The sequence below is a fragment of the Hyperoodon ampullatus genome (assembly GCF_949752795.1).
Source record: "Hyperoodon ampullatus genome assembly, chromosome: 5".
Lineage (NCBI taxonomy): Eukaryota > Metazoa > Chordata > Mammalia > Artiodactyla > Ziphiidae > Hyperoodon > Hyperoodon ampullatus.
The window spans coordinates 78,440,573-78,468,328 of NC_136918.1; the positions used below are offsets into that span (position 1 = coordinate 78,440,573).

General features: G+C 40.8%; 1 protein-coding gene across 1 annotated transcript in view; it reads left to right on the top strand.

The window, feature by feature from the left end:
• The window catches only part of PARP9 (poly(ADP-ribose) polymerase family member 9), a gene marked incomplete at its 5' end in the record, with an annotated part of 31,935 nt that extends 7,545 nt beyond the window's left edge, over positions 1-24,390 (top strand). Inside the window, 8 exons of the mRNA XM_079705256.1 lie at positions 1,280-2,130; positions 4,159-4,386; positions 5,626-5,826; positions 8,886-8,949; positions 11,701-12,066; positions 15,389-15,525; positions 16,142-16,316; positions 23,913-24,390. Of these exons, the coding sequence (XP_079561382.1) occupies positions 1,280-2,130; positions 4,159-4,386; positions 5,626-5,826; positions 8,886-8,949; positions 11,701-12,066; positions 15,389-15,525; positions 16,142-16,316; positions 23,913-24,283 (2,393 nt within the window). The 3' untranslated portion in view covers positions 24,284-24,390. The remainder of the gene's footprint in view (positions 1-1,279; positions 2,131-4,158; positions 4,387-5,625; positions 5,827-8,885; positions 8,950-11,700; positions 12,067-15,388; positions 15,526-16,141; positions 16,317-23,912) is intronic.
• Between the last annotated feature and the right edge of the window lie 3,366 nt (positions 24,391-27,756).

Below are 27,756 nucleotides of genomic sequence, written 5' to 3' on the forward strand. Positions count from 1 at the left end.
AGGTTGCTCATTGGTGGAGTCCCACGTTGGACATCAATGGCCTTGTTCAGCCATTGATGGGAGCCACCCTGAGAATAGCGTGACCTGGGTTGGAAGGCTGAGATGGGCCCTGAGGGGCTAACAACTGGAGGCTGTCAGCTAACCATACTGCCCCCTTCACTGAAGGGGGATCTGAGCAGCACATCATCTTGCTGCCACATGCAGTAAATAATTTTTAGCCAATCAGGTTTTTTTTTTTTTTTTTTTTTTTTGCTGTATGCGGGCCTCTCACTGTTGTGGCCTCTCCCATTGTGGAGCACAGGCTCTGGACGCACAGGCTCAGCGGCCATGGCTCACGGGCCTAGCTGCTCCGCGTCATGTGGGATCTTCCCGGACCGGGGCACGAACCCGTGTCCCCTGCATCGGCAGGCAGACTCTCAACCACTGCGCCACCAGGGAAGCCCTGCCGATCAGTTTTAATTCCACCAAAATCGCACTACAAAACTAGGGTGTGGTAGAGAATTATTTACTGTCATGTTGTCAGTGCTCTGCCCATGTGCTGGACTATGCCCCCAGGAGCATCCTCGACCAATGACTGATAAACACTGGACAAATATCCCAGCTGCTTTACCCCTCTGGTGATATAATTCTGAGACACATGGTCTAAACTGTCCCCTTGTGGAGTTAAGCTTCATTTGCTTTGTAACACCCCCTTTATTCATTTCTTTCCTTTCCCTGTCTCACTTTCCCACTCTCCTCTTCCCATCCCACACCCCTGGTGTTTTCTGGGATAACCTCCCAAATAAACTTACACTCAAACCCCTGCCTCAGAATCAGCTTCTAGGAGAACCCAAGCCAAGACACTGACAAAGGCTAACGAGTTATGAATAAAGCCTCCACATATTTTTGAATCATAAGTAAGTCCTTTCTAATACTTGTGCCTTAAGCATGGGTCTTCCCAAACTTGCCATTTTTATGTAGATTTTGAAAATCTATGAGCCCTGATATGCACAGTTTTAAACCACCATCATTGTATCATAGTAGATACCACTTATTGAATATTTATTGTATGCCAGGCACACGACTAAGCACTTTATGGTGACTTACCATTGAAAACTCCTGGATATCTTTGGTCTAATTACAGGTCTAGGTGAGAGGGAGAATCAGGAAGGGGCCTAGAGGAAGCTCATCTTTCCTTTTGCACAGAAGAAGCTCAGTCTCCTGGTGTGAAGTAGAATTACATCCTTTTCAAAGGAACGCTTGCTCATTTCTTTATTTTTTATCTTCTCTCCTTTTCCAGAGATTGATACTCTCAGAGAAAACTACAGTCGGCCAATTTCCATTAATCACAATGACTTCAAAATTTTAAAAAATAATGAGAGTCGGCTGGGGGAAGTCCTCCGGAATAAATTTAGCTGTATCTTTACCCTAGTCTCTCCAGCCCAGGAAGGTAACAGTGAGTCTCTACAAGTCTTCAGAAAAATGCTGGTGCCCAGGCTAGAGTTATCTGTCTGGAAGGATGACCTCACCAGACATGTTGTTGACGCTGTGGTGAATGCAGCCAATGAAGACCTCATGCATGGGGGAGGCCTGGCCCAGGCCCTTGTGAAAGCTGGCGGCCTTGAAATCCAAGAGGAGAGCAGAAGATATGTTTCCTTATATGGCAAAATTCCAACTGGTGACATAGTTATCACAGGAGCAGGGAAGCTTCCCTGCAAACTCATTATCCATGCTGTTGGGCCTCGGTGGGGGTTAATGGATAGAGAGGAATGTATGGATAAACTGCAAAGAGCCATTATAAATATTTTGAATTTTGTCAATAGGGTTAGGGATGTGTACATTGAAACAGTAGCGATTCCAGCCCTGAGCTCTGGGATTTTCCAGTTCCCTCTGGATTTGTGTACACAGGTCATTGTGGGAACTATCAAGCATTATTTCCAAAACGTGCAACTAGTCAGTAATTTGAAAGAAATTCACCTGGTAAGCAATGAGGACCCTACTGTTGCTGCCTTTAAAACTGTTTCAGAAGTCATCCTAGGGAGGAACGAGCTGGGGTCCCGGGTGAGTCCAGAAGCCACCCACCTTTTCAATACTATGGTTGTGAACAACCTGACTCTCCAGATTGTCCAGGGCCACATTGAAACGCAGGAAGTAAGTCTTTGTTTTATTCTCTTGCACTGCCAAAGGGGATCCCTGAACTGTTTATTACCTATCAAGTATGTTTTGAGCATATACTATTTCAAACACGGTTTAGAAAGCATCTTGTTAAGCAAGGTTACGAGTATGGATTTCAGAGCCAGACCATTTGGATTTCAATACCAGCTTTGCCACTTACTAACTGGGTGACCTGAACCAAATTACTTTACCGTTTGATCCTCAGTTTCCTCATCTGTAAAATAAGGATAATAATAGCACTTATATCTTAGAGTTGGAATCAATACACATAAACTGCTTAGAACAAAACTTGGCATGTGATAAGTATTTATAATTATTATTGCCATTATTCTTAGGCACCATGAGGAAATAGAACAATCTTTGATTCTGAGGAACTTAAAATCTATTTTATTCTTTTTATGTAAAAAGATTCTCTATTTGAAAAATCGCGTTAGGGAGACAAACCATCTGAACATTTCTAAAGCAACCTAGCAATAATAAACAAAAAAGTCTTAATACGAAGCGAATTCATATTTAAGAGTATATACATTTGTGACAAGAGTGGAGTGTAGTAGATCAAGAAGGATTACTTCAGAAGATGTGAGTTTTAAATCTGATCTCAAGTTATGATAGTTATGAATTGGCAGGAGAAGAGGCCTGGGTGGTTAGAATGACGGATCAGAGAGATACAGAGGTATTGACAGATCAAAAGTAGTAGGCTGGACAAGTCAGGAGACCTAAGCCGAGCTGTAAATCGTATGCTGAGTATATGGCTCTGTGCCAGGAGCTGTGGAGGATACAAAGTGTAATTTAGCGTTTAGCCAGGAGTCATAGGGCACAAAGGTGAGGACCCTGACAGGGAGGGGAGAGAGTCAGGGTAACAGTGAACCTAGGTATTTCTGGATTAGTGCAGCTTCTCTGCCAGGCAGAGAGTACCTCGAAGGTGGAAATCATGGCTTGTTCATCTCTGTAGCCCTGGAGCTGGTCTCTGGGCATGCATCTGGGTGTTCAACAAATTACTGATGAATAACTGAAGGGGGCAGCAGGGAGCAAGGGCTGCAACAGAGGAAGAGAGAGAAAAAAAATAAGGCTATATTCTCTATTTTTCCCCTGGATCTGACTCTCCTATGGCCACAATCAAATAGACTTAATCACAAGTGAAACAATGCCATTAATTGCCTGCAAGACAATTAGAAAGAAGACTGAGGGGACCCCATGAGATGAAATATTTATTTGATAAGTCATTAATATGCCAATTTAAAATTAAAGTGGAAACATCCTGGTTGAATAACTTATCCCTTTAACTAAAATTTTATTGTATTTAATTATTGCCAACACAAGGAACTTTAAAATTTGTAAAGGATGCCAATGCCCCCGACTTGCAAATTCTGATTTCACTTTCAAAGTGACACATTCATTAACATCCATGAGAAGTACCGAAGTTACCCCCAAAGGGAGCCAAAGCCATCAGGATGAATTAGGGGGATCTGGGGACCCTACCAAGAAGGAGGCCTACTTCCCACTGAAGACTTTTTTGTCTCATTTGTGCTCTCTTTCACCATGTACTACTTACCTTAAAAAACACAAACTTTAGGGGATAGAAATTGCCTGAGAAATTTTATTTCCACTCTGTAAGACAAAATGAAAATTCACACAGAAACAGCAAAAAGTGATGACAGTGGGGCAGAGAGTGAAACCACTTATTGATAAAGCTTAAAACAAATCATAGAGAATGCTGTGAATCTGGGATATTGGGGGTATAAGCCAGCAAGGGGCTGACAGATGTTTGCAATAAAAATTGTATCATCTACATACTTTACCTAATTTCTGACTAGGACAGACAGATTCATGGCAGTCAAATGATCATGCTTTGGAAATTTTATATCCATTATTAAGTGATATTTCTGTGGATTTAGGATCTTCAAATGTATTTTTCAAAGCTCTTCAGGGAAATAAAGATTTAAATCAGTCATTTAAGAAAAAGTAATTTAACCCTGAATCTTGTTCATTTTTTTCCCTTTTCAGACGAATGTAATTGTTAATTCTGTATATCCACATGGTGGTCTTAGAGCTACATCTGTGTCAAAATCAATTCTACAAGCAGCAGGAGATGAAATAGAAAGGGAATTTAGCCAAAATATGACTAAAACACCACTAGATTCCCAGTTGGTACTGGTCACAAAAGGATTTAAATTGCCCTGCAAATACGTATACCATGTGTTGTGGCCTTCAGAATATTCTGAACAAAAACTGGTAAGGTCAAAATAAATTTATCTTTCTGTATCTCCGGAGTCTATGTAGTCTGTTGAATTTCCATCCTGTCATTACATTCATGAAATGTTATTGTCAAGTGGAATAATCCCCATTCTCTAGTACTCCTGTGAATACCTGAAATACTAAACAGGTATTGTTGTCACAAGTTATCTTAAGAAGTTTAATTTAAAATATCACCTAACCCATGTCTAAATTTTAAGTGGACATACCGCAAATAGACACAGAAACATCAGGGCTCCCTCAGTCTGCACACTTGTTCACCTCACCGCACCCAGTGACCCTGTAGGCCTTTTCCTACGTGGGCCTGGGATTCAGCCTCTCCATATCTCCTGCCATCTGTTAAATTCCAGGAGGATCTGGGATCTCCCTTCCAATATCATTCCAGTCAAATCTATCGCCTGTTGTGTCTGTGCCTGTGGTGGAGCTTAGCTTTCTGCCTGACTCTACAACTGAGGGACATAAATTACATGCATTAAAGAATAGGGGGAACCTACTGACAAGTGGAGAGAGGGAAACTTAATCCCCTTTTCTACCTTTGTCTATCTTTATCTTGTCTCCATTTCTGGTCTTCTCTTGTTTAGAGAGCCCTCAAATCCCAAACTGGTCCTCCAGTCACTCTCTACCCCTCAGTTTTTCAAGGTCCTTCTACATTAGTAAAACCTTCCTACATTAGTATAACTAATATACTAGTATATTAGTATAATGTAGGAAGGTTATTAGATAACCTTCCTACATTAGTATTCAGTTTGAATGTTGAAACATTGATGGAAGTGTAAATCTGCCAAAAATAAATTATGTAACAGATCTTAATGACATTAAATAAATGTTGCTTACTTACTTTAACCTTTACCTCCTTTATTAAAGCTCTTTATGTTGACCCAGAAGTGGCAGGTAAGTGGAGATAAACTGAAGGTTGGCTCTCTAACCAGGGGAGAATGCTACATAAACTGAGGGAAATCACGATGCTCAGACGTCCTGAATGGCACAAAATGGACCACTCAATTACTTCAGTTTCTCAGCCCTTTCATTCTCATCATCCAACCTTATAGCTATAATGGGTCCCCTATGGAGGGGTACCTTTCCTGTTCTCTGAGGAGGGATGGACATGGCCCTGAGGAATAGTGGAGGCTGGCATTGTAAAATATGGGCAGGATTAAGGGATAAGTGAAGTCTTATTTTTGACTCAAGGCTGATGTTGAATTTGTGTTTTTCCTGCAGACATTGGAAACTGCAATGAAGAAATGCTTGGAAAAATGCCTTGAGCTAAATATAACTTCCATTTCCTTTCCTGCCCTTGGGACTGGAATCTCTGCAGCAGCAGAGATTATGTTTAATGAAGTTTTAATATTTGCCAGACACCATTTGCAACAATTAACTGTAAAGTTTGTGATCTTCCCAAAAGAACAGCAGTTATATAAGGTAAGTTAATGTCTTAGAAATGTCATGCAGTTCGTTTGTTCATTCATTCACTCAACAACATCTGTTTAGTATCTCCAGAGTAAGACACGGGGCCTGTTAAGTGCTGTACAGCATGGTGATGGTCTAACTTGGTGAAATTTAATTTTTTTTTTTTTTTTTTTGTGGTACACGGGCCTCTCACTGTTGTGGCCTCTCCTGTTGCAGAGCACAGGCTCCAGACGCGCAGGCTCAGCGGCCATGGCTCACGGGCCCAGCCACTCCACGGCATGTGGGATCTTCCTGGACCGGGGCACGAACCCGCGTCCCCTGCATCAGCAGGCGGACTCTCAACCACTGTGCCACCAGGGAAGCCCTAATTTTTATAAATTTCTCACTTCTGACCTAGTAAAGAATGTCACTGTACAAGCCATGTTTACCTCACTACTTAGCTTCTCTCTTGTCCTTTGTTGGCATTTATTCTTCTCTCTGCTCCTTAAAGGTAAGCAACCTCCTAGTTTTATGGGGTCCTCTACTCCTTCCCCTTCTCTTTCCCACCTCCCAGACTGTCTTCACGTGGGTGCTTGCCATTTTCTCTCTCCCTACAAGGAAACAGGCGTGTTCTATCTTGTTCTTTTCTGGAACAAGTGTAAAGGTTCTTATTCCTCTTGCTGCCTCACCAGACACAGGGAAGTTTGTAGTGTTTACTGATTTCCATTGCTGACGTCAAGCTATCCATGTTACATCACTGAAGAAGGAATTGGAAAGAGGTGTTCACAGTGGGGTCTCATAAGCGGTGTAAGCCATCTCCAGTACACCACTGTCTCATCCACAGCTGACCTGAAAGATTGGTGAATTACCCAATGAAGTAGCTTACCTTCTTGACAAAATTAAACATCCTGTCATTCGAATGAAGTTCACCAGTCCCCCCACTGCCCCCAGCAGAGGACTGTTACTGGGCCCAGATAGGTGCCCTGAGTACATCTCTGGACTGTGCATAAAGCACCATATCCCTGTAAGAGGAATTAACCACAACTAGAAAAGAAGGCTCTCATTCTCTTCAACATACAAACAAAAATGTAAATGGCGGTTCAACAATACAGAAAAGATCAACCACAGTCTGAGGGCTCCCCCAGGGGCTAATAATAACAGTAGTTGCCATGAGTTGCATCAGCCAAGTACCGTGCCAAGAAGATGCTGTCTCTCTTCATTCTCCCCTCAGTCCCACTATTGTCATCTCCATTTTTACAAATGGGACCAGAGGTTAATATGTACACACCAATCCAGTGGCTGAGCCAAGATACCAACCTGTGTCTGACCCCAAAGCCTGTGTTCTGAACCACTAAGCAAAAATACAGAAAAAAATAACTTGAAAGATGATACAGCTTTCCGTTTTGTAACTCAAAGGAGAAGATTATCTTACAAAGTAATTTATATTATACCCTGAACATTGACCGTTCCTTCAGGCTTTTTTCAATGTTAACACTACATTATATCCATGTGGAAGTATGACATGCGCGTACACATATGTGTACACCTCTGGTGTTCTGCTGAGCACATCTTTTCTTCCTAAATAAGTCTTTCTTCCTAAATAAGTCTTTCTTCCTAAATAAGTCTTTCAATGAGGGGTGTATGTTCATCTGTCATTCCAGTTCATGGATGACAATGAGTAAATAACTCCCCAGCTGACTGAAATACTGTGTTCACTAGTATTTCATGATGATAAGCATCCTGGGTGCCACTGAGTATCTGTAGAAGGCAATGAACAGTCATTCATTTGGTTATTTAACAAATATGCATTGCATATCTACCTTGTGCCAGACATCACGTCTCAGAATAAGGAACTCCTTACTAGGAACACTCACATTACTCACATGAGGTGTTAGTCATTCGTGGACAGAGCTGGAAAAACTGCCAAATTCTTGCCATTTGGATCTACTTTTCCAAACTACTTGCAGACTGTCTGCTTGTTATCCATACCCTCTATGTTATTGATACTGATTAAGTTACAGTTTTCTCTCACATTCAGTTCAAAAGCCTTGCCTAAATGATTTCTAACCCTGTGACACATACTGACTTTTAAGTGACTTTGTAAGAGAACTGATTTTTATCCATGTTGTGTTTGGCAGCTGTTATTAGTCTGTTTATCAGCAGATAATGTTATGTCATTTGTTTTGGAGGGCAGGGAAGTCCCTCCCTTTTATGACCTCTCCAGGTACTAAATAAGCATGGTAAGATTGAGGGCTTTTTTGCTCTGTAAATAGCAGCTGCAAATATAATTTATGAAGAAAAAGTACTAGAGATTAAGAAACTTCATTATTAAAGTTCAGACGCAATGAAAAATGTAGTCTTTATATCATTATTTACCATCTTTTTCAATGAAGAATTACTGCCAATTGCATCAACTTTAAACAAGGAAGACCCTGGGCATGGTGGTTCCAAACCCTAGGAGAGATGAGTTTTTTCAAATAGATACTATGTTAAAGGATCTACCTGGCAATATACATAAATCTTTGTGTGTGGACTGTCATACTAATAATTATAACAATAGCTAACATATTGAATATAATATGCTGGGTACAATTATAAGCACTTTACAGGAATTGATCATTTATTTAATCTACAAAGCATGGTGTGTGTATAACTTTTTAAAATGAATTTGTTTTATTGATTACAAGAGCATCTGCCTCTGTTTGTCTTCTTCAGTGACATATCCACAGCTTTAGTTCAGTGTCTAATATGCAATTAGCAGGGCATTAATATCTATGAATGAATGAATGAATGAATGAATAAATGATATTTTGCCTTGGGATGTACATTCTCCTTTTTTTATGCCAAACTTTAAGGTTTTTTTTTTTCTATTTTTTCTATATTTGTTTCCTCTACATGTTCTAATAGATTGTAGTGCTGCACTTGCTGTTCCCGAGGACTTTCCTAAAGGCTGCTTTAGATTTGTGGCAGTGGAAATGGGGGATGACAGAGTGGATGAGGTCAAGTATGTGAGTGTAGGTAGAGAGGGGGATTTTGATGACAGTGGCTAAAAGCCCCACTTAGGACTCTCTGCTCTGTTTTGCTTCTCATAGGTTTTCAGCACTGAAATGGAAAAGAATAAGTTGAAGCTGCAGGGTCTCAACAATTACCCTGGTGGTGAGTAAGAAACTTACGGATCTAGAAATAGAGTCTACCACCATAGGCTCATTTTATTCTTGATCATCCGAACTAATGGAGGGGAGAAGAGGAATAAATAAGCCAAACATGTTTCATTGTGCTCCTGCCTGGGTACCAATGTGCTCTATACCTGACCATGATTCTATTTTTGCTCAGTCTAGTTTCATGATATGAACAGAGGGAAGCTAAGTTGAAGTAGGTAATCCACAGTGTGGGTAGTTCATTCACAAATAGATGTCTATATTTTTTTTCATAAGCTTACTAAGCCAGTTACTCTTTCTGATTTGAATAGAGTGCCATCTAAATGGGGTTACTTATTAGTAATCATAGAAAATACATCTCAGTAATACCAGATAATAATAAGTGGATTAAACCAATGCTACCCAAACCTGAGTAATCATTGGGATTGTGATGGAAACTAAAACAAACAAACAAACAAAAATATGTATGGCCCAACTCTACAGATTCTGATTCAGGAACTTTGGGTCTTGGCCAAACATGTATATTTTTCAATGCTTCCTGGTCAGTTTTGCTGCAGAACCAGGTCTGGGGATCACTGGACTAAACCAATCCTGGTAGTTGTTGGGGAAGTATTAACTTCGTCTTATAACTCCATTCCTGTAGAGGAGTTTGAGTGCACTGAGATGGAATTGTGTCATGACAACTAGGGTGTGTACTTCTGAAATACTCTTTTAATCCACAGTGTTCTATAGATGTTAAGAACACCAGACATTCAACCAGCAATAGAAACTATTAGGATATTTTCTATTAGGGTCGAAATGATTTGCTTATACCCTTTATTAGAAGAGTTCACTTTTGGACATTCAGTGTCCAGCAGTGTTGGAAATGAAGAAGAGGGAACTTGAAGAGCTCTGGCTTGTGACTGCACCTCTTATGAGCCTATTTATCTGTCTGTAAAATGGTGATATTGACAGATTATTGTGAGGATAACTGGAGATTATGTATGTAAAAATGTTCTGTAAATTATGAAGCATTAAACAAATGCCGGGGGATAAATAATGAATGAGAGGATAGACAGACTCCCCAGGTGACCTAGAAGAGGGAGAGATGCCCTTTGACTGGAAGGGGGCAAGAATGGCTTCATGGACAAGATGGTTCTAAGTTGGGCTTTGAGGATGGCAAGATTTTCAATGGCCAGAGTTGGTGGGGGTAGGGCACCCAAAGTGAAGAAAACTCACAGAAGCAAACAAATGCACTGCATGTTTGGGAAACCACAGTGACTCTAGGGAAGTTAGATAGGAGGAGTTTTAGGAGAGGATAATATGCAAGAGGAACATACAAATGTCCCTATATCATTAATCTGAAAAATGGGGCCAGTCGTTGCCATTTACTTCAGTAATTTTTGAGGACATCGATAAAGGAATTATAGTACAGGACAGTAACAGACATTAATAATGATTAATGATGATCTCAGATTATTAAGGAAAAGTTAAACTATTTAGGAAGGCAGGGAAGTATGTTTCTATTATAAGTATTTAATTAATAAATAGTTAAAGTTAATTATGTTTTGGTGCTAGAAGAGACTCCTTTAGTGATTTCAGTAATTTAGTTACCTAGAAAAACAACTCTTTCTTTCCTAATAATGATGGGTAAATGAAATATGCATTGTTTTTATTTTCTCCTAAAAATAATATAAGCTCCCAGGCAGAACAAGCGTTTTTTTAAAAAAAAGTATGTCATCAATATAAGAATCTCTGTCACTTCTTACTGTTTTCTAAAACTTTGGCTTTTATTGTTACCAGAGGAAGGCCATTCTCCTGCTCCTACTTTTAGGTATGTCCTGGTACTTTTTCATAGCTCCTGGTACCACCCAACTGCTATATCAGGGGAAAAGATGCTAATGACCACTACTGTCCTGAGATCACTCACTGGGAAGCAGAATTGTATGAGCACTGGAGTCAGGTTGCCCACACACCTACCAGCTCCCTGGCCACCACTTACAAGTCCTATAACTATGGGCATGTTACTTAATAACTTTCTGAATCAGTTTCCTCATTTGTAATATGGGTCCTACTAATAGTACGTGTTTCATAGGATTGTGAGAATTGAATAAAATAATACATGTAAAGCACTTAGAATAATGCCTAGAAATATTAAGTGTTCAACTTACTTTTTCCCCTCAAAATATGTTTCTGAGATTTATCCATGTAGTTAAAGTTTACTCCTTTTCATTGCTATAATATTCCATTGTTTAGCAGCACTGAACTCCAAATGTTGGTTGTGGAGGTGCAAAATGTCCTGTCATATACAGATAAGACATAAAAAGGAATCCCAGGTAGTGGAGTTGTGGGTATTGCTTTGTTTCATTATACTATGATAATTTCCAATTTTTCAAAAATTGGCTTTATCTATGACTTTCAGAGATATTTGATTTTAAACCTGGTTGTAACAAGAGTTTACGGAAAATCCCATTCAGCAAGAAATAATAGTTGGTTAGCATCCAGGATGAGATTACAAGGTGAACTCATCTGTAAATTGACAAATGCAACAGCAGGGCCAAGACATGATAAGCTAAACTCTGTGTCCCCAAGGAGACTGTAAACTATACATTTAGATTTTCTTTGTACCCAGCAAAGCTCTCAGAGATAGGTACTTAATTGGAGCTGCTACTGCTAAGGATGCTCAGGGCAAACAGTGGCTATGGTGTTTTGTTCTGTACTGATTTAAAACCCACCTACCTTCTGTGGTTGCTCATGATAGTGTTTTCAGTCCCCCAGGGGACCAGAGAGAAGAGAGGAAATAGATTTCCTGTCCTCAATCTGATGGGACCCGATCAGGAAAAGATAGATGAGGCCCAAGCATGGATCCAGAGGATACTGACCCTCCAGGACCACCACATCATTGAGGATATGCATATCCTCTACCTCGGGAAAAAGAAACATGACTATTTGTCTCAGCTTCAGAAAACCTCATGGGTCTCTATCTCAGAGATTATAAGCCCGGGAAGGGCACATTTAGAGATTAAAGGATCCCAGGCTGACCTCATTAAGGCAGTTATGAACATTGAACATATGCTGTGTGAAGTTCAAGAGGAAATGGCAAGAAAAAAGGAGCGAGTCCTTTGGAGCTTGTCAGGTGAGTAACTTTCAATTAAGTTGGAAAGTCAGCCCTTCCAGCTTTGGGGTGTGAGCGTGCATGTGTGTAAGTGCGTGAGAGATAGAATGGAAGAGGAGAGAGACAAACCATGCTGGGTCTGTTAGGCCATAACTTTTATAACCTTTTTTTGGCTCTTTCTACCAGCAGGGTTAATTATTAGTAAATGAAAACACACACACACACACACACACACACACACACGATTGGGTTTACTGATGATGACATGGATTGCCTAAGAGGCAATTATGAGGAAAGCCCAGGATAACCCAAGCCCAGGCTCTAGGGAAAAAAGTACATCCCTAATTCTGCAGATGGAGCATTCAAATGCAGACACATTCCACTTACTTAATTCATTTCTTTAATTGAGTTTTATTGCAATTATTTATTGCTGGCAGCGTTAGGAGCCCTAAAATTACTTTAAGCCTTCCCACCAGAGTAAATTTCACTGGTACTGTGAGGTCCACTCAAGTATCACTCATTCAATGGGGCAAAATCCATCGGGATGACTGTGGGAATTTGGGTCTGGAGAGATCCTTTTAACTTAGCCCTAGAGCTAACTGGGAAATCATACCATTGAAAATACTGCCTTGGGAAATTGAGGCTTATTTCTTTCATTTATTCAACTAATGTGTATTGCATCCGTGTTATGTGAAGCATTGTGCTAGGTGCTTGGGATACAGTGATAAGATGAACATTGTTCCCACTCAAAACCTAACTGGGGAAACTGAGAGGTAAGCAGGTTAGTTATGAACAGGAAGGTGAAAGTGCTCTGGAAACAACTAGGTGAGGCACCTAACCCAGACTTGGGAGGTAAGGGGAAAGCTTCTCAGGGGATGTGTCACAAGTGGAGAAGTGAAGAATAGGTAGGAGTTAGTAAGGCAAAGAAAGAAACTTTCAAGAAATCAGACCATAGCTGGGCCTAGGTTATGCAAGACTTTATAAATCACATGAAAGTATTCAGAGTTTTTCTTGAAACAAATGGAGAGCCTTGAATGATTTTAAGCAAAGACAAGGTCAGATTTGTATTTTAGAAAGATCTCTGGTTGTAACATGGAGAGTGACTTTAGTGCAAAAATTCAGATGTAAAACTTCAGAGAACGCCTTATTTTCACCATGTGTTTGTAAAAATAGTTCAGGCAGATATGGTCAAAGTGAGTGGGAGTTTGCAATAAATGTTGTATCTATAGTCCACAGAAAACCCAGTGTCAAAAAATATGGACAAAAATAATACTCAAGAATGAGACCCAAGATTATGATTTCTACTTAGCTCTTAAAATGTAGTGAATGTGGGTCTTTAAACTGACGTTGACACTTCTCAAGAGAACAAGATAGAAAATAACACTGATCTCCTGTAAAACTTGTGACATTACTTTAACTGCATTCGTAAAGTTGGCCCATTCTCCTAGCTGTTGGCAATTTAGTCATGTTAAGTCCCTTGCTCTGCTGCAAGGTGGAATTTTTTGGCAGTTGATGACTAAGCATATTATTCTACAGCAGCGTTTCAGAGGTTCATAGAGGCTCAGCCCCTCTTAATCAGGTTAAGATCTACATTAACAAAATGGATAACTTTGAAATGAGTTATTACTACAGGGAACATCAGCTATCTACCAGACCATTATGTTTTAAATAATAGAAGTTAGGCATCTCCTCTTTTATGGTTCTCTTTTAATCCTTCCTGGTGAGTGTTTCTGATAGCAGGACTTCGTGGATCTTTGAGTTTCTGGTGCCCAGCTCAGTGCCTGGCATGTAATAGGAGCTCAGTAAATGTTTGCTGAACTCAAGAGAACTGAACTCTAATACTATACTTTATAAATGTGAGCTATTGCTCTCCAGATTTAATTTACAGTCTCTTCCTTTGAAATGTCTTGGCTTTGGTGTTCCTCTGCTATGTAGTTATGTTCCTCCTGCTCTCCTGCTTTCCGGATTTACAACTTGGCTCTCTATAAGTTTCTCTGAATTTATCATCTGCTTTTTGTGGTTAAATTGAGCCCACTCAATTAGATAATGTGCTAGGGATTAGGTCATTTTAGTATACTTGGTCTTAAGTCAAATGGAAGGTAAACTGAAAGAAAAGAAGCCTTTTTTGGTGTTTTCATATGTCCACATGTGTATTTAGTCCAGTAAGGAGCTCCTTTGGGCAATAAAAGGTTGTCCCTTGAATGTAAAATAGGAAAGAAGGAAAGAAGTTAAGGAAGGAAAGAAGGAAGAAAAAGAGGGAAAAGGAAGGAAGGGAGGAAAGACATGACACCATAAACTATTAATCTCCAAATTTTGTTCTTCTTGGTTGGGTGGCCTATGAATAACATATATACTAAATATTCTGCCTTGCCCCTTACAGAAAGCACTGGTGAAAGCCAGGTTTATAATCTTGGATCTGTACTTATTAGCTTTGTGATATTGAGCAAGTCACTTAACTTCTCTGAGTTTCAATTTCCCTATTTGTAAAACTGTGTTAATTATTTCAGTGGTGGTTTGCAATGCCCAAATGAGGTAGAGATACAAAACTGTTTTGAAAACTTTGAAGTGTTACATAAATGTCATACCGTTTTCCATCACCCCTTAACATTTTCTTATGCTTATGTTTTTTTGTTGATTGGCATCCTGGCTAGAACTACATTTCCTATTAGCAATACAACTATATATCATCATTACAGCATTGATGGGGGGAGTATATATTAATGCTCTTTTTTCTCTTATCCCCTCAGCTTCATAATCCAAATCATCTGAGGACAAATTTATTTATTTATTTATTTATTTATTTATTCTGTGGGAGATTCTGCCTCCCATGGGATGTAACTTTTTTTCTTGAGCTCGATTAATTAATTAATTAATTAATTAATTAATTTATTTGCCCGCACCCCACGGCATCTGGAACTTCCTGGACCAGGGCTCAAACCTGAGCCCCATTCAGTGGAAGCGTGGAGTCTTAACCACTGGACCATCAAGGAAGTCCTGAGGACAAATTTATTAACCCCCTATTTTATCCTATGACTTCTCATGGTATTATAGCTGTTGCATGTCCTAAACATATGAGGCATACAAGTTAAACTGCTTATATATTCCTCCAAAGTTTTATAATTTGTTTCATTTAATTTCTGTTTATTTATTTATTTACTTATTTGGCCATGTGGCATGGCTTGCAGGATCTTAGTTCCACGACCAGGGATCGAACCCAGGCCCTGGCAGTGAAAGCACTGAGTCCTAACCACTGGACCGCCAGGGAATTTCCTCATTTAATTTCCTTACAAACCTTTCCCTCTCACAGAGCACTGAGACAAAGTCTTATGTTACTCATTTTTAGGGCAGCAGACTGATCAGCAGCCAGAAAACCAGAATCAAATGAAGGAAAATGCATTTTTGAAATGCCTAAATCTTTCAACTCGAGAAATTCAGCATCAAAAGAAACAGTTTGAAGACTGTGGTTTGGGGGTTATAAAGGTATACTTAATTAAGGGAAGAATTTGACTTATCTGCTATCACTTGGTTCTATAGCCAAGAGAAGAACTCACCTGCTAATGACTCTAAGCTAACTGCTCAGTGACCTGGAATCCTAGGAATTAGTCTGAAAGGAGGGCAGGGATGGGCAGGTATGAGAGGTATAATTGGAATCAATGTGGTAGAAACGATGTCAGGATGTACAGAAGCATAGACCAAGACTCAGAGATAAGCTACCTGCCTATCTTGAAGCAAAATAAAAGGAATGCAATAGCATTTATCACACTTATAATTATTTACCTATTTTTAGCTCTCACTAAACTATGAACTTTAAGAGGGCAAAGACTGTGTCTGCAGTTGACCATTTCATTACCAGCAATCACATAGTGATTGCTCAGGGAATTTTTATCTAAGAAGGGACAGGGAATTTTGAAGAGATAGAAGTCAAAATAGGAGAGGGTTGGGGCCAGGAGAGACTCTTAGGCAACTTTATATGAAAAGCAAATCACATGCAAAGTAATATGCACATAAGTGCCTTTATTTTTGAAGCAGAGTAGCAGGCAATTTAAGTAGCAGTTCTCCAGTTTCTTTTTCAGTTTTTCATCTCCTTGGGCTGTAGGTGGAGAAGATAGACAATGCGCTTCTCATGGCTGCCTTCCAAAGAAGGAAGAAAATGATGGAAGAGAGAGCCCATGGGAAACCTGTGAGCCACAGGTTGTTTCAGCAAGTCCCACACCAGTTCTGCAAAATGGTATGCAGAGTCGGCTTTCACAGAATGTACTCGGTGCCCTGCGGTAGGTGTCAGTCCCTCATAATCGGGGTTACTCTGTGGGAATTGGTGAGCAGACATCAGCAGATGACTCACCACTAACAGCATTTGTTGCTTTGGTAAGGGGGTCATTTACAACTGGGATTTAGTGGTAAAGTTATTTGGAAAGGGTCATATTTAAAATTTTTCCTTCATGTCTACTGTGGCTGGTGGCTTTTATGTTGATGGAAGTGTTTGCAGTAAGAGCTACAGTTCACTGTTTTTCCCCTTTCTGTGTTTGTGTCCTATCTGCAGAGAGCACCCTGGAGCTTTTTTTTTTTTTCTTATCTCAACAAAATTATTATCAACACTACCAAACCATCTTCCTCCCTTAATTAAAAGAGCATTTTCCTGAATATAATAAAGTTGGTCTTTTCTCTTCCATCCTCTTCATTTCCAGTAGCTGCCAGCGAATGAATTAGGCATCATCTCAGTTATGGGGGTTCTACGTGTAGAAGCTTCTATGTGTCAGTTGTACAAAAATATTGCATACTTTACTGCCATATTTTCTCTTTTAAATCTCTCCATAAGAAGCTAAGAAGTTTAGTAATCATCATGGAGGATACTAGCGAGGCAGCTTGATTTTGCCTGGTCCATTAAATATGTGGCTTAAAAAATATATATATGTGGCTTTTGATCTTCACCTTTCAAATACGTAGCATGATCCTCGCTGCAGAGCCTACTCCAAGGCTTGATTTCTGGAAAGCAAAGGGTCTGGAAATCATCTCTTTGCCCCAGAGAAAACATAAGTAATACCCAGGGTAAAACTTGGACCTGAACAATTTTTCACCTGGGGGTAAAAATTGATAAATGAATCCCCACCAAGAAGTTTTGGAGTGTAACCAGGAAGGTGATGATCAGTATGATCCCTTCACTGGCAAAATCTTAAAAATTCACGACTTCCATTTGCTCCTAAATCCATTGTAACTGGCATCTCTGCACTCCACCCCTGCCCCTTCTGTTTCGACTTAAACTACTCTAAGAACATTACAATCCTCATATTTTTCAAATCCAGCGAGTGCCCTCTTTTCAGTTCTGTGGCAGACACTGCTAACTGCCTACCCCACATCTGTGCACGTATTTCTTCCCCAAGTAGCTAAGACACACACCATCCTCCCAAGGAGGACTGTCCCAAAGTCTCATCTTAGCTCATCATCAGCCTCAAGTCCAGACAGTACTTTCTTAAAGCTTAAAGGCAAGGTAATTATCCTAATACATTCATTATACAACGATATGAGAAGGCGCAGGAAAACCGCAATAAAAACTCCCAGTTCGAAAAGGGAGAAAGGAAAACACACAAGTCACTGGTCTATACCACTAACCACATGCTGCTGGACCGGTATAGTATTCTATTCTGGGAGTGGAGTAAGACCCTTGTTTTGCACTCTGGGAAAAATCTTCCTTATGTATTGCCGCCCTTGGTCATTTGTAGGTGAACTGCCTACCAGGGGTCTATGGATTGCCCTAGGGATCTAGAATGCTCCCAGGCTACTGATAGCTGGACTTCTAGTTTTTTTCAGCCATACGATTCCTTTAAAAACTAAGCAGCATGAGGCCTGTTTATTTCTGGTCAAGTTTGTGTCTTTTTAACCCAGCCAAATATCTTGTCTCCATCTAGTCTTTAAGCCTTAAGATTCTTGTCTTTTACCTACTGGCCTCTGTGCTCTGCCCACTTCCCTAGCCTTTAGCTTAGCATCTACTGCCTTGAGGGAATTCAGGCAATTCAGACTCAGTGGGGAGATAATACTCATAATGTGACTTGTGCCAATGTGTCTGGTGAGAACGTTTAACTGAACGTGCCTGAGAAACCCTGGAGACAACAATTTTGTCACCACTGAGCAACTCATTTTTTTTTAACCTAGTTTTCATTTGGAGTGTAAAGGTTCCTGGCTTTTTCACACCTGCATGGTTCCAAATTATGGGACTCTCAGTAAACTTAGATGCCTTGTGTTGGTAGAGGGGGCTTCTATTAACAAAGCTTTATTTATTTATTTCTATCTTTCTTGCATTCTAGCCAGTTCTATTCTGAATTCATCTCTTGCTTGTAAGACTTGGATGAATGCAGCAAGAATGTGCCTGCATGCTTGCAGTTTCTTTATTGGATTCATTCATTCATTCCATAAGTATTTATTGAAAACCATTCTAAGAGTCAGGCCCTGTGCTAGGTGGGAGGGATACAACGGTGAAACAAAATAGAGTTCCTGCCCTTATAATTTATAATCTAGTGAGTCCATCTGTTGTCCTTTTTTTTTTTTTTTGTGGTACACGGGCCTCTCACTGTTGTGGCCTCTCCCGTTGCGGAGCACAGGCTCCGGATGCGCAGGCTCAGCAGCCATGGCTCACGGGCCCAGCCGCTCCGCGGCATATGGGATCCTCCCAGACCGGGGCACGAACCCGTATCCCCTGCATCGGCAGGCGGACTTTTAACCACTGTGCCACCAGGGAGGCCCTGTTGTCCTTTTTTTAAATGTTGGTATTTTCTGGAGTTCTGAAGGAACCTTTGCTCTTTTTCCTCTACAGTGTCCCCCCACGTGATTATACCTATTCCCAAGACTTCAACTCCTACCTCTATGGTGATGACTTGCAAATTTGTAACTCTAGCCCCCTCCGTTTCTCCGGACCCGCAGGCCCATATTTCTGTCTTTTGGACATCTCTACCTAGATGTCCCATAACCACCTCAAACCGAACGCTTTTCTTGGCCATACTTTTCCTTAAGAAAGGGGCTCCCCCCACCCCACCCCCCATATTCCCTAACCTGGCTAATACCCCCATCCATCTACCAGGTCTCCTAGGCTGGAAACTTTATCATCCTCCATTCCTTCCTTTCTCTCACTCTCATATTGAGGCAGTCATGCAGTTCTAGTGATTCTCAATAAAATTCTCAGTCCAGACTTACCTCTCTGTTCCTACTGCTTTAGTTCATCTTCCCCTAAGCCTAGACCATTACCTGGTCCTTTCCTTGCCTCAAAACCATCTGACCTGTGCTTTACTCTGCTACCAGAATTAGCATGCTAAAAAATTACACGCCCGTTTAACATCTGCATTTTTAGTTGCCTACAAGGTAAAAAACCCAAACTCCTTAGCAGAGCATTTAAGGCCTTGGTCCCACGTTATTTCACCAGCTTATCACTTACTATATTCCTCAACACACTAGCTGTGAACTTCTTAGAGCTTCCTAAATACGTGCTGTATGCTTTCACGCCTCTGTGCCTTTCCACGTGGAATGCCTTCCGTCCTCACCCTTTCTAGACCTGCGAACTCCTCTTCCTTCTTCAAGCTATAGTTCAAATGGCATCTCCTGTTTGACACCTTCTGCAGCTCCTGCAGGCCCAGCCAGTTGCTTCCCTGTGTGCCTCTGTACTTTCTTCATTTCTTTGTTACATCTGTAAATCTAACAAGTACAAAAATTTACAGTCCCACACATCTCAGGTGTGGGACTTGTTTTCTTTATGGTTCTATAACTGAACTTTAGCTTTCATGCGCCCATGTCCACAGATATGGAAAACTCCATCTTGACAGTTCAGGATGAGCTCAGTCATTTTCAGAGTTTTCTTAGTCCATTTGGGTTGGTTTTTAAAAAATATTTATTTATTTAGCTGCATCGGGTCTTAGTTGCAGCATGTGGGATCTTTTAGTTGCAGCATGCGAACTCTTAGTTGTGGCATGTGGGATCTAGTTCCCTGACCAGGGATTGAACCCAGGCCCCCTGCATTGGGAGCACGGAGTCTTAGCCACTGGACCACAGGGAAGTCCCCATTTGGCGTTTAAACTCAGTTCCTGCAAGGCTTTGCCCTTTCTTCTCCTAATATTCCTGAGATTGCTCTAGATGGTGGGCAGGCATTGTGGGGAGGGTGGTCTAGCTTATGGCCCCCCATCTGTCCTCTGACCCCAGTGTCCTCTGGTAGGTAAACCACCCTGGGCTTTGGTCATTAGCACCTTCCCAGACTTAAATTTCCAATGCCCTTTGCTCTTAGGTAGTGTCTACACAGGCTGCTCTGTTTTTCATGCCGGGGGAAATCGTTTCCAGGCCATGTCTGTGCGCCTCCTGCAGCACAGGAAACTTTTGAGTGTGCTCATCCTCCAAGTTGAAATGAGGGCTCTTGGGGGGGCTGTCCTCACCTGTTCTGGACATCTTCCCAGCCATTGCTACTTTCCACTCAAGTGCCAGGCTGGGTGAGGGGCTGCACTCAGCGGGGTCAGGCAATGGTCCCTTCTGCTGTGGAAGTCCCTCCAGTTTTTCTGAGATTTCTATTATTCTGCTACATCTTGGCTCCCAGGGCTCTTTCAAGGGAGTGGGGCAGTAAAGTGAGCAAGTTCTCAGAGTCCCCAAGAGCTCTAGGCATGTCCTCTCTGATTCTTCTCTTCCCACCAGGTAGAAGGAAAAACTTTTATCTTTCTTTTTTGAATTAACTTATTTACTTATTTAGTTTTGGCTGAGTTGGGTCTTTGTTGCTGTGTGCAGGCTTTCTCTAGTTGCAGCGAGCAGGGGCTACCCTTTGTTGTGGCGCGCAGGCTTCTCATTGCAGTGGCTTCTCTTGTTGTGGAGCACGGGCTCTAGGCGTGTGGGCTTCAGTAGTTGTGGCTCGTGGGCTCTAGAGCACAGGCTCAGTAGTTGTGGTGCACAGGCTTAGTTGCTCCGCAGCATGTGGGATCTTCCCGGACCAGGGCTCGAACCCGTGTCCCCTGCATTGGCAGGCAGATTCTTAACCACTGCGCCACCACGGAAGCCCAAAACTTTTATCTTGAAGTGAGAAAACTGCTTTAGAATATCTTGTATTCTTTCCTCTCTCATACATGATATAAACTCCATGCTCTAAATCCTTCAGGCTTTTAGCCTTTTGGTTCAAAAAAACTCCTTTTTCTCTCTCAGAAAACCTAACTCTGAAAGCCAGACTTCTATGACTGTATTCTCCACTTGATTAAAAATAATTTTGTCATTTATGTATACATACATGTATATATCATATATATGTATATTCAATTGAGTTTGTTCTAAATTTTATTCTTTTTGCCTCTGAGGTGATAAGTAGCAAGAACTCAATGGGTAGCGGAATGAGGAGCAAGAAGAAACCCCCAAGAAAGAAATCTTTGAATTTTATCTCAAAATATTTTCTGGCCACATAAAATTGTACTGTATTTTATCTGTTTACATGTGGGGAGTTCTCTCTGTGAACATGTCTTAGCCACTTTTGAAGCTCAAGTCCATCATGGTAGCCACTGGCCACATGTGGATATTGTGCACTTAAAATGTGGTTAATCTGAATTGAGATGTGCTGTAAGTATCAAATACATACTGGATTTTAAAGACCACTGCCAAAGAAAAGAATGTAAAATATCTCAGTAATTTTTATGATTACATGTTGAAATGATAACATTTTAGATATAATAGGTTAAAAATATATTATTAATTTTACCTTTTTTAATGCAGTGACTAGAAAATTTTAAATTACATATGTGGCTTCCATTACTTTTTTTTTTTTTTTTGCGGTACACAGGCCTCTCACTGTTGTGGCCTCTCCCGTTGCGGAGCACAGGCTCCGGATGCGCAGGCTCAGCGGCCATGGTTCACGGGCCCAGCCGCTCCGCGGCATGTGGGATCTTCCCGGACCGGGGCATGAACCCGTGTCCCCTGCATCGGCAGGCGGACTGTCAACCACTGCGCCACCAGGGAAGCCCTCCATTACATTTCTATTGTTCAGTGCTGCTCTAGAACCTGAAACAGTGTTTGGTTATGTCCCAAGTAAATGTAAAGAAAGAGAGAGGGAAGAATGGAAGGGAAGGAGGGAAAGAGAATATGGCTTCAAAGAAGTTTTCATTTTTTTCCCCCTCTAAGTAGGGATAGAGAGGGCATTAAGCAGGGATTATTACCTTGAGGACCAGAGTTTGGCCCTCAGCTTCCTGAAAGTTCTTAATATTCCAGAGAAGAGAAGACAGATGACAAGCATTTATATCAGTGTGGAGAATATTCATTACCAATGGTTGGAATAGGGCACATCCTCCTTGTATCACAGTATTAAGGATGCCTGATGAATGGAAAACTTCCTGGTGAGCATGCACCTAGATCAAAAGCATGTAGAAATTCTCTGTGGGCTATTTTGCCAGGCTCATGCTCTGGGTGATCACTGCCTATTTCTGTTGGCCCCAGCCTTCATGCTGCTTCTCAGTGGTTCCCTGCACCCCACTGACCTGCTCTGAGACTGGCCCCAAGTCTGATTGCCATTCTCAGTGTCCATGGCTCCACTGATGCCACCCCCAAACCAGGACATGGCTATGTGTATGGATGCAGAGTTCCCAGGTTACAGGCCACTGTGGGCTGGGGTGTAGGGAGGGGAGAACATGGACCAGAGCCCAGACTGTTCTAGGCTCAGTCCAGCCTTAGGAGTCTTTCTGTGACAGGGTTCATTCAGTAACTGCCTCAGGGCTTGGTCTGAAGTCAGGCTGAGGGGTTGGGATGTGACGGGTTCAGGCTCCAACTGTGGCTGAGGTTCAGGGAGCTGGACACACCTTTTCTTTCTCTAATATTCAGCCATGCTCTCTAACAGACGGGCAGGGTTTTAGCGCCTCGCATTGTGTCCAGGCCCAGGACACTTGCTCATATCCAGTAAAGTGACTTCAAGCTGCAGATCTAGAGAGGTTTCTGTTCCTCACTGGGGTGTGTCTCAAGGGCCAGAACTAATGGGGCAGGTGAATGATTACATGGTGTGATTTCAGGGACACCAGGGAAGCTGCTAGAACCCTCCAAATGCTCCTTCCATCTGTCTGGTCAATACTGACATCCCTCAGTTAGAGATTCATCTATTTGGATTAGCTTTTGGAACAGGGAAAAATCCCTAGACTAAGCGCCAGTAGATGAGGAACCAAGTCTCATTCTTTGCCTCCTATTTGAGGTTGGTATTACCACACCTATCCCTGCCCCACAGTAGAGAATATCCCACTAGTAAACAGATGTCTGTGTCCCCAAAATCCAGAGTGTCTCCTCCTGAACAATGTAGCATGCACACTAACGTTACTTCATATGCTCAGCATTCCCCTTATTTTGACATATTTTTCTTGTAATGCTGTCCATGAATTTGGAAGACACTTTGCCTTTCTTACATGCTTTTTTCACTAGCTCTATTCTCAAGAGTTCTAGACATATCCTTATTTGTAGCTTGTAGAAGTCAGGCCATGTTCTAATAGAAACAGAACCTTCCCTACATTATGCTGTCTTTATTAGCTGCTCGGCTGGTAAGTTGACTTAAGTCATACTCTCACTGAACCTCAGATTTTTCATGCTATATGGCGATCCTACCCAAATCACATATTAATTGAAGATAATCGATGTAAAAATGCTTTGTAAATCATAGACTCCTCTATAAACTCTAATGGTATATTAAGATGTAAGCTATCATTATTTTCGTGATATTAGTGTTAATTTGCCACAAGTGAACAACTTTGGGTGTCTTTGCTACAGACACAGGGACTTGAGAGCAGGAAGTGGTGATTATTTGGAGGACTAGGGAGTGAATACATTTTAGTACCCAAATAGGCAATGTGATTTGTCAGATCATAATAATCTTTAATTTTTTTTTCTCTCATCAGACCCAAAATATGGAGCTGGAATATACTTCACCAAGAACCTCAAAAACATAGCACACCGGATCAAGAAAACATCTGCCACAGATAAGCTGATCTATGTGTTTGAGGCTGAAGTACTCACAGGCTCCTTCTGCAAGGGTCATCAGTTAAATATTGTTCCCCCACCATTGCATCCTGGAGCCGTAGATTGCCACAACAGTGTGGTTGACAAGGTTTCCAGCCCTGAAACCTTTGTCATTTTTAGTGACACACAGGCTGTGCCCCAGTATTTGTGGACTTGCATGCAAGATCATGTACAGGATTACTCAGGACAAATGATGCTCTCTCCACAGCAGCCTTGGAGGAAACTCTCAAGTGGCAGCTCTGTTGATTAACCTCCACATCATTTTAACAACAGGTATGACCTTGCTTTGGAGGAACTAACCAAATAATGACCACCAGTGACTCAAAGAGTGGTTTGAATATGTCAAATAAACTATCATCTTAGTGCCTTCATCTTTGTCTTCCTCTCTTGGGGTTGGGATGGGTAGATAACAACTAAAACACTCTTAGGACCTCTCCCTCTCCTTCAAGTTGTCCTTTTATCTTCTTTACCATAGGTAATAGCAAAAATGTTTTACATGTAATGAAGAGATTTTCCAGTATATAATCCAATCCTTTTATTTTGTAAAATGATGATAGTGTAACTAACATATTAAGACGACAAGATGATTTTAGATTTTCTAGAGAATCTTATAAAGTGCTTTATATATCAAAATAAATCACCTTTGTCAAAGTAACTGGCTCTGAAAATTATGTGTAAAATGAACTTATTTGCAGTGGAAGGACACCAGACGGCCGATATTCTACTGCTACCCCTTTTGGATTCAGCTATTTCAAGTAATGCCACTCAGGCACCATGAGGCTAAATTATTAATTCACCAAATATATCTTGGTCACCAGATGTATGTATTTCAGTCACTTTCTTGGTGCTGGGGATATGTTGCTGGACAAGACAAATGTCTTCCTAAAGCTTTCAGCCGAAATAATCAGAAAGGCAGCTATGGACATCTTAACAAGTGTGACTCGGTATAACAAAAGAGGAATTACAGATTCTTTGGAAAAATATAAGGAGGAAAGGGATAAATTAATCTGGGGTTGGGAGGAAGTCCTTTTAAAAAAAAGTGAAACTCAAGTTGAGACCTGAAGAATTTTTAGGATAGGTGAATTAGGGACGCAGCACATTGGGAACAGAGTTGGAAGAGTATTCTGTGCAGAGAGCTCTTAAAAAGGCTGAATCTACTGTGACTGTGGCCATATTTGACTTCAAATTTCTGCAGTGTAGTGGCCAGCTAATCTCAGCATGCATCTCTTTCCTATTCTGAAATCAATATCTCTATACTTCCAAACTTCCCTGACCTTCACATCCTCAACCTCTTGTCTAGAATACTTCCTCCTCATCATCTTACCTTAGCCAGCATTCTTCATCTTAAAAGAAGCATGTTTATTGTCTCATATGTTACTGCCCTTGAATATGGGCAAGAGGAGTCCCGCCTTGGACTTCTGGTTTGAGAGGGGCTCACTCTCACCTTCCTCTGGCCATGCCCATCTCCACAAGGTGAGGAATGCACAAGGTCAAGAGAATGTGTCCATTTGGAACCTGTACACCTCACTTCTAAGCCACCCACTAGGTACCTGGAAACTCTAATTTCCTGCCTACACAGCTCCAAGTCTACTTCCAGGACTCTTCCTTGGGTCTCTCTCCCAAGGGTAGACTATGCTACAGTCTTCATCAAGAATGGCCATGGGGTGACTGTTTTCAGGGATGGAGCTTGAACATGAGGGCTGAGGTGTTCACACGCCTGTGCATGAGACTGTGGTACAGAGCTGAGGGTGAGAGGACTGATTTGAAAGATCTAGCATATGTTTAATAGAAATGTCAAAAGATAATGGAGGAGAGGCAGTGTTCACAAGGATAAGAAAAGAAACAACCCATACCAAGAAATATAATGAAACTGTAGGCCACCAAAGAGGTGATCTTAAAAGCAGGCAGAGGGAACAGTCAAGCTATCTACAAAAGAATGACAATTAATTAGACTGACAACATATTTCTTGTTGTAGGCAGTATAATGTCCTCCCTCTGTTCATTGCAAAGATGTCCACACCTTAATCTCCTGAATCTGTTAATATATTACCTTACATGGCAAAAGGCATTTTGCAGATGTGATTAAAGTTACCCTTCAGGGTCAGGGGAAGGGATTGTTAGGGAGTTTGGGATCGACATATACACACTGCTATATTTAAGATGGATAACCAACAAGGACGTACTGTATAGCACAGGGAACTCTGCTTCATGTTATGTGGCAGCTTGGATGGGAGGGGAGTTTGGGGGAGAATGGATACATGTATATGTATGGCTGAGTCACTTTGCTCTGCACCTGAAACTATCACAACATTGTTAATTGGCTATACCTCAATATAAAATTAAAAAGTTAAAAGTTACCCTTCAGATGGGAAGATTAACCAGGATTATCCAGGTCAGCCCAATCTAATCACATAAGAGATGGCAGCATGAGAAAAATTTGATGCCCTATGCTTGTTCTGAGATGCAAGTGAGAAGCTTCTAGGAGCTAAGGGTGGCCTCTAGCTGACAACCAGTGAAGAAAGTGAGAACTCAGTTCTTTAACTGCATGGAACTGAATTCTGCCAACACCTGGAGTGAACAAGGAAATTAACTCAAAAGCTTCCAGAAAGGAGTGAAGCCTGCCAACACTTTGATTTTAGCCCAGTGAGACCTATGCCTGACTTCTGACCTATAGAACTGTGAGACAGTATAGTTGTGCTTTTTTAAGTAACTAAAGTTGTCGTAATTCATTATGGCAGTAATAGAAAACTAATACTGAAGCCTGAAGGCATTTGCATAATATATTCAAAGGGCTGAGCAAAATGAACTGTTAACCTAGAATTCTGTAATTAGCTAAGCTTTTATTTTGCTTTAATTCTTGAATAAAGACACTCTCAGACCACTGAAGACTGAATTTACCAACAAAAGATAAACTCTTACTTAAGGAATTTAAAATTTAAAGGATATAATTCAGGGAGGAGGGAAAAAACGAAGAAAAATCTAAGCTTCAAGAAGGCATGATAAACAAAAAGATGGTAAATGTGTAAATGGTAAACAATCACTGTCTTTATAAACAACTAATAATTTGTGGAATAAAATAAGACTGAAATAAAATACTGAAAAGATGAACCATGTAAAATGTTGGATTAATGAATATAGTTAAATAGTTAAAGGGATTTAAAGTCCTTGTGTCATTCAAGAGATTATCATTATTAAGGGCAGCCACTAAAAGAAGAGAAGTAAAGTACCCTAACTTCTAAATAGTAGACCAAAAATTTAAAAATTAAAAAAAAAATTAAAAAATCCAAAAAAGTCAAATCAGGGAAGACGGAAAAGAAGAATCAGAGGGGAAAAATAGTGAGACAACACAAAATGGAAGAAATAGTTCCAAATACGTAAGTGATCATAATATGTGTAATTTGAACTAAACTTGCTAGTTAAGTCACAGATAGATTGGATTTTAAAAATCCAACTACAGAGCACCTGAATACATAAAGCAAATACTAACAGACATAAAGGGAGAAATTGACAGTAGTACAATAATAGTAGGGGACTCTTAACACCCTACTTACATCATTGGACAGATCATCCAGACAGAAAATCAATACGGAAACATTGGCCTTAATTGACACATTAGACAAGATGGAATTAATAGATATATATAAAACATTCCATCCAAAAGTAGCAGACTATACATTCTTTTCAAGTGTACATGGAACATTCTCCAGGATAGATCATGTGCTA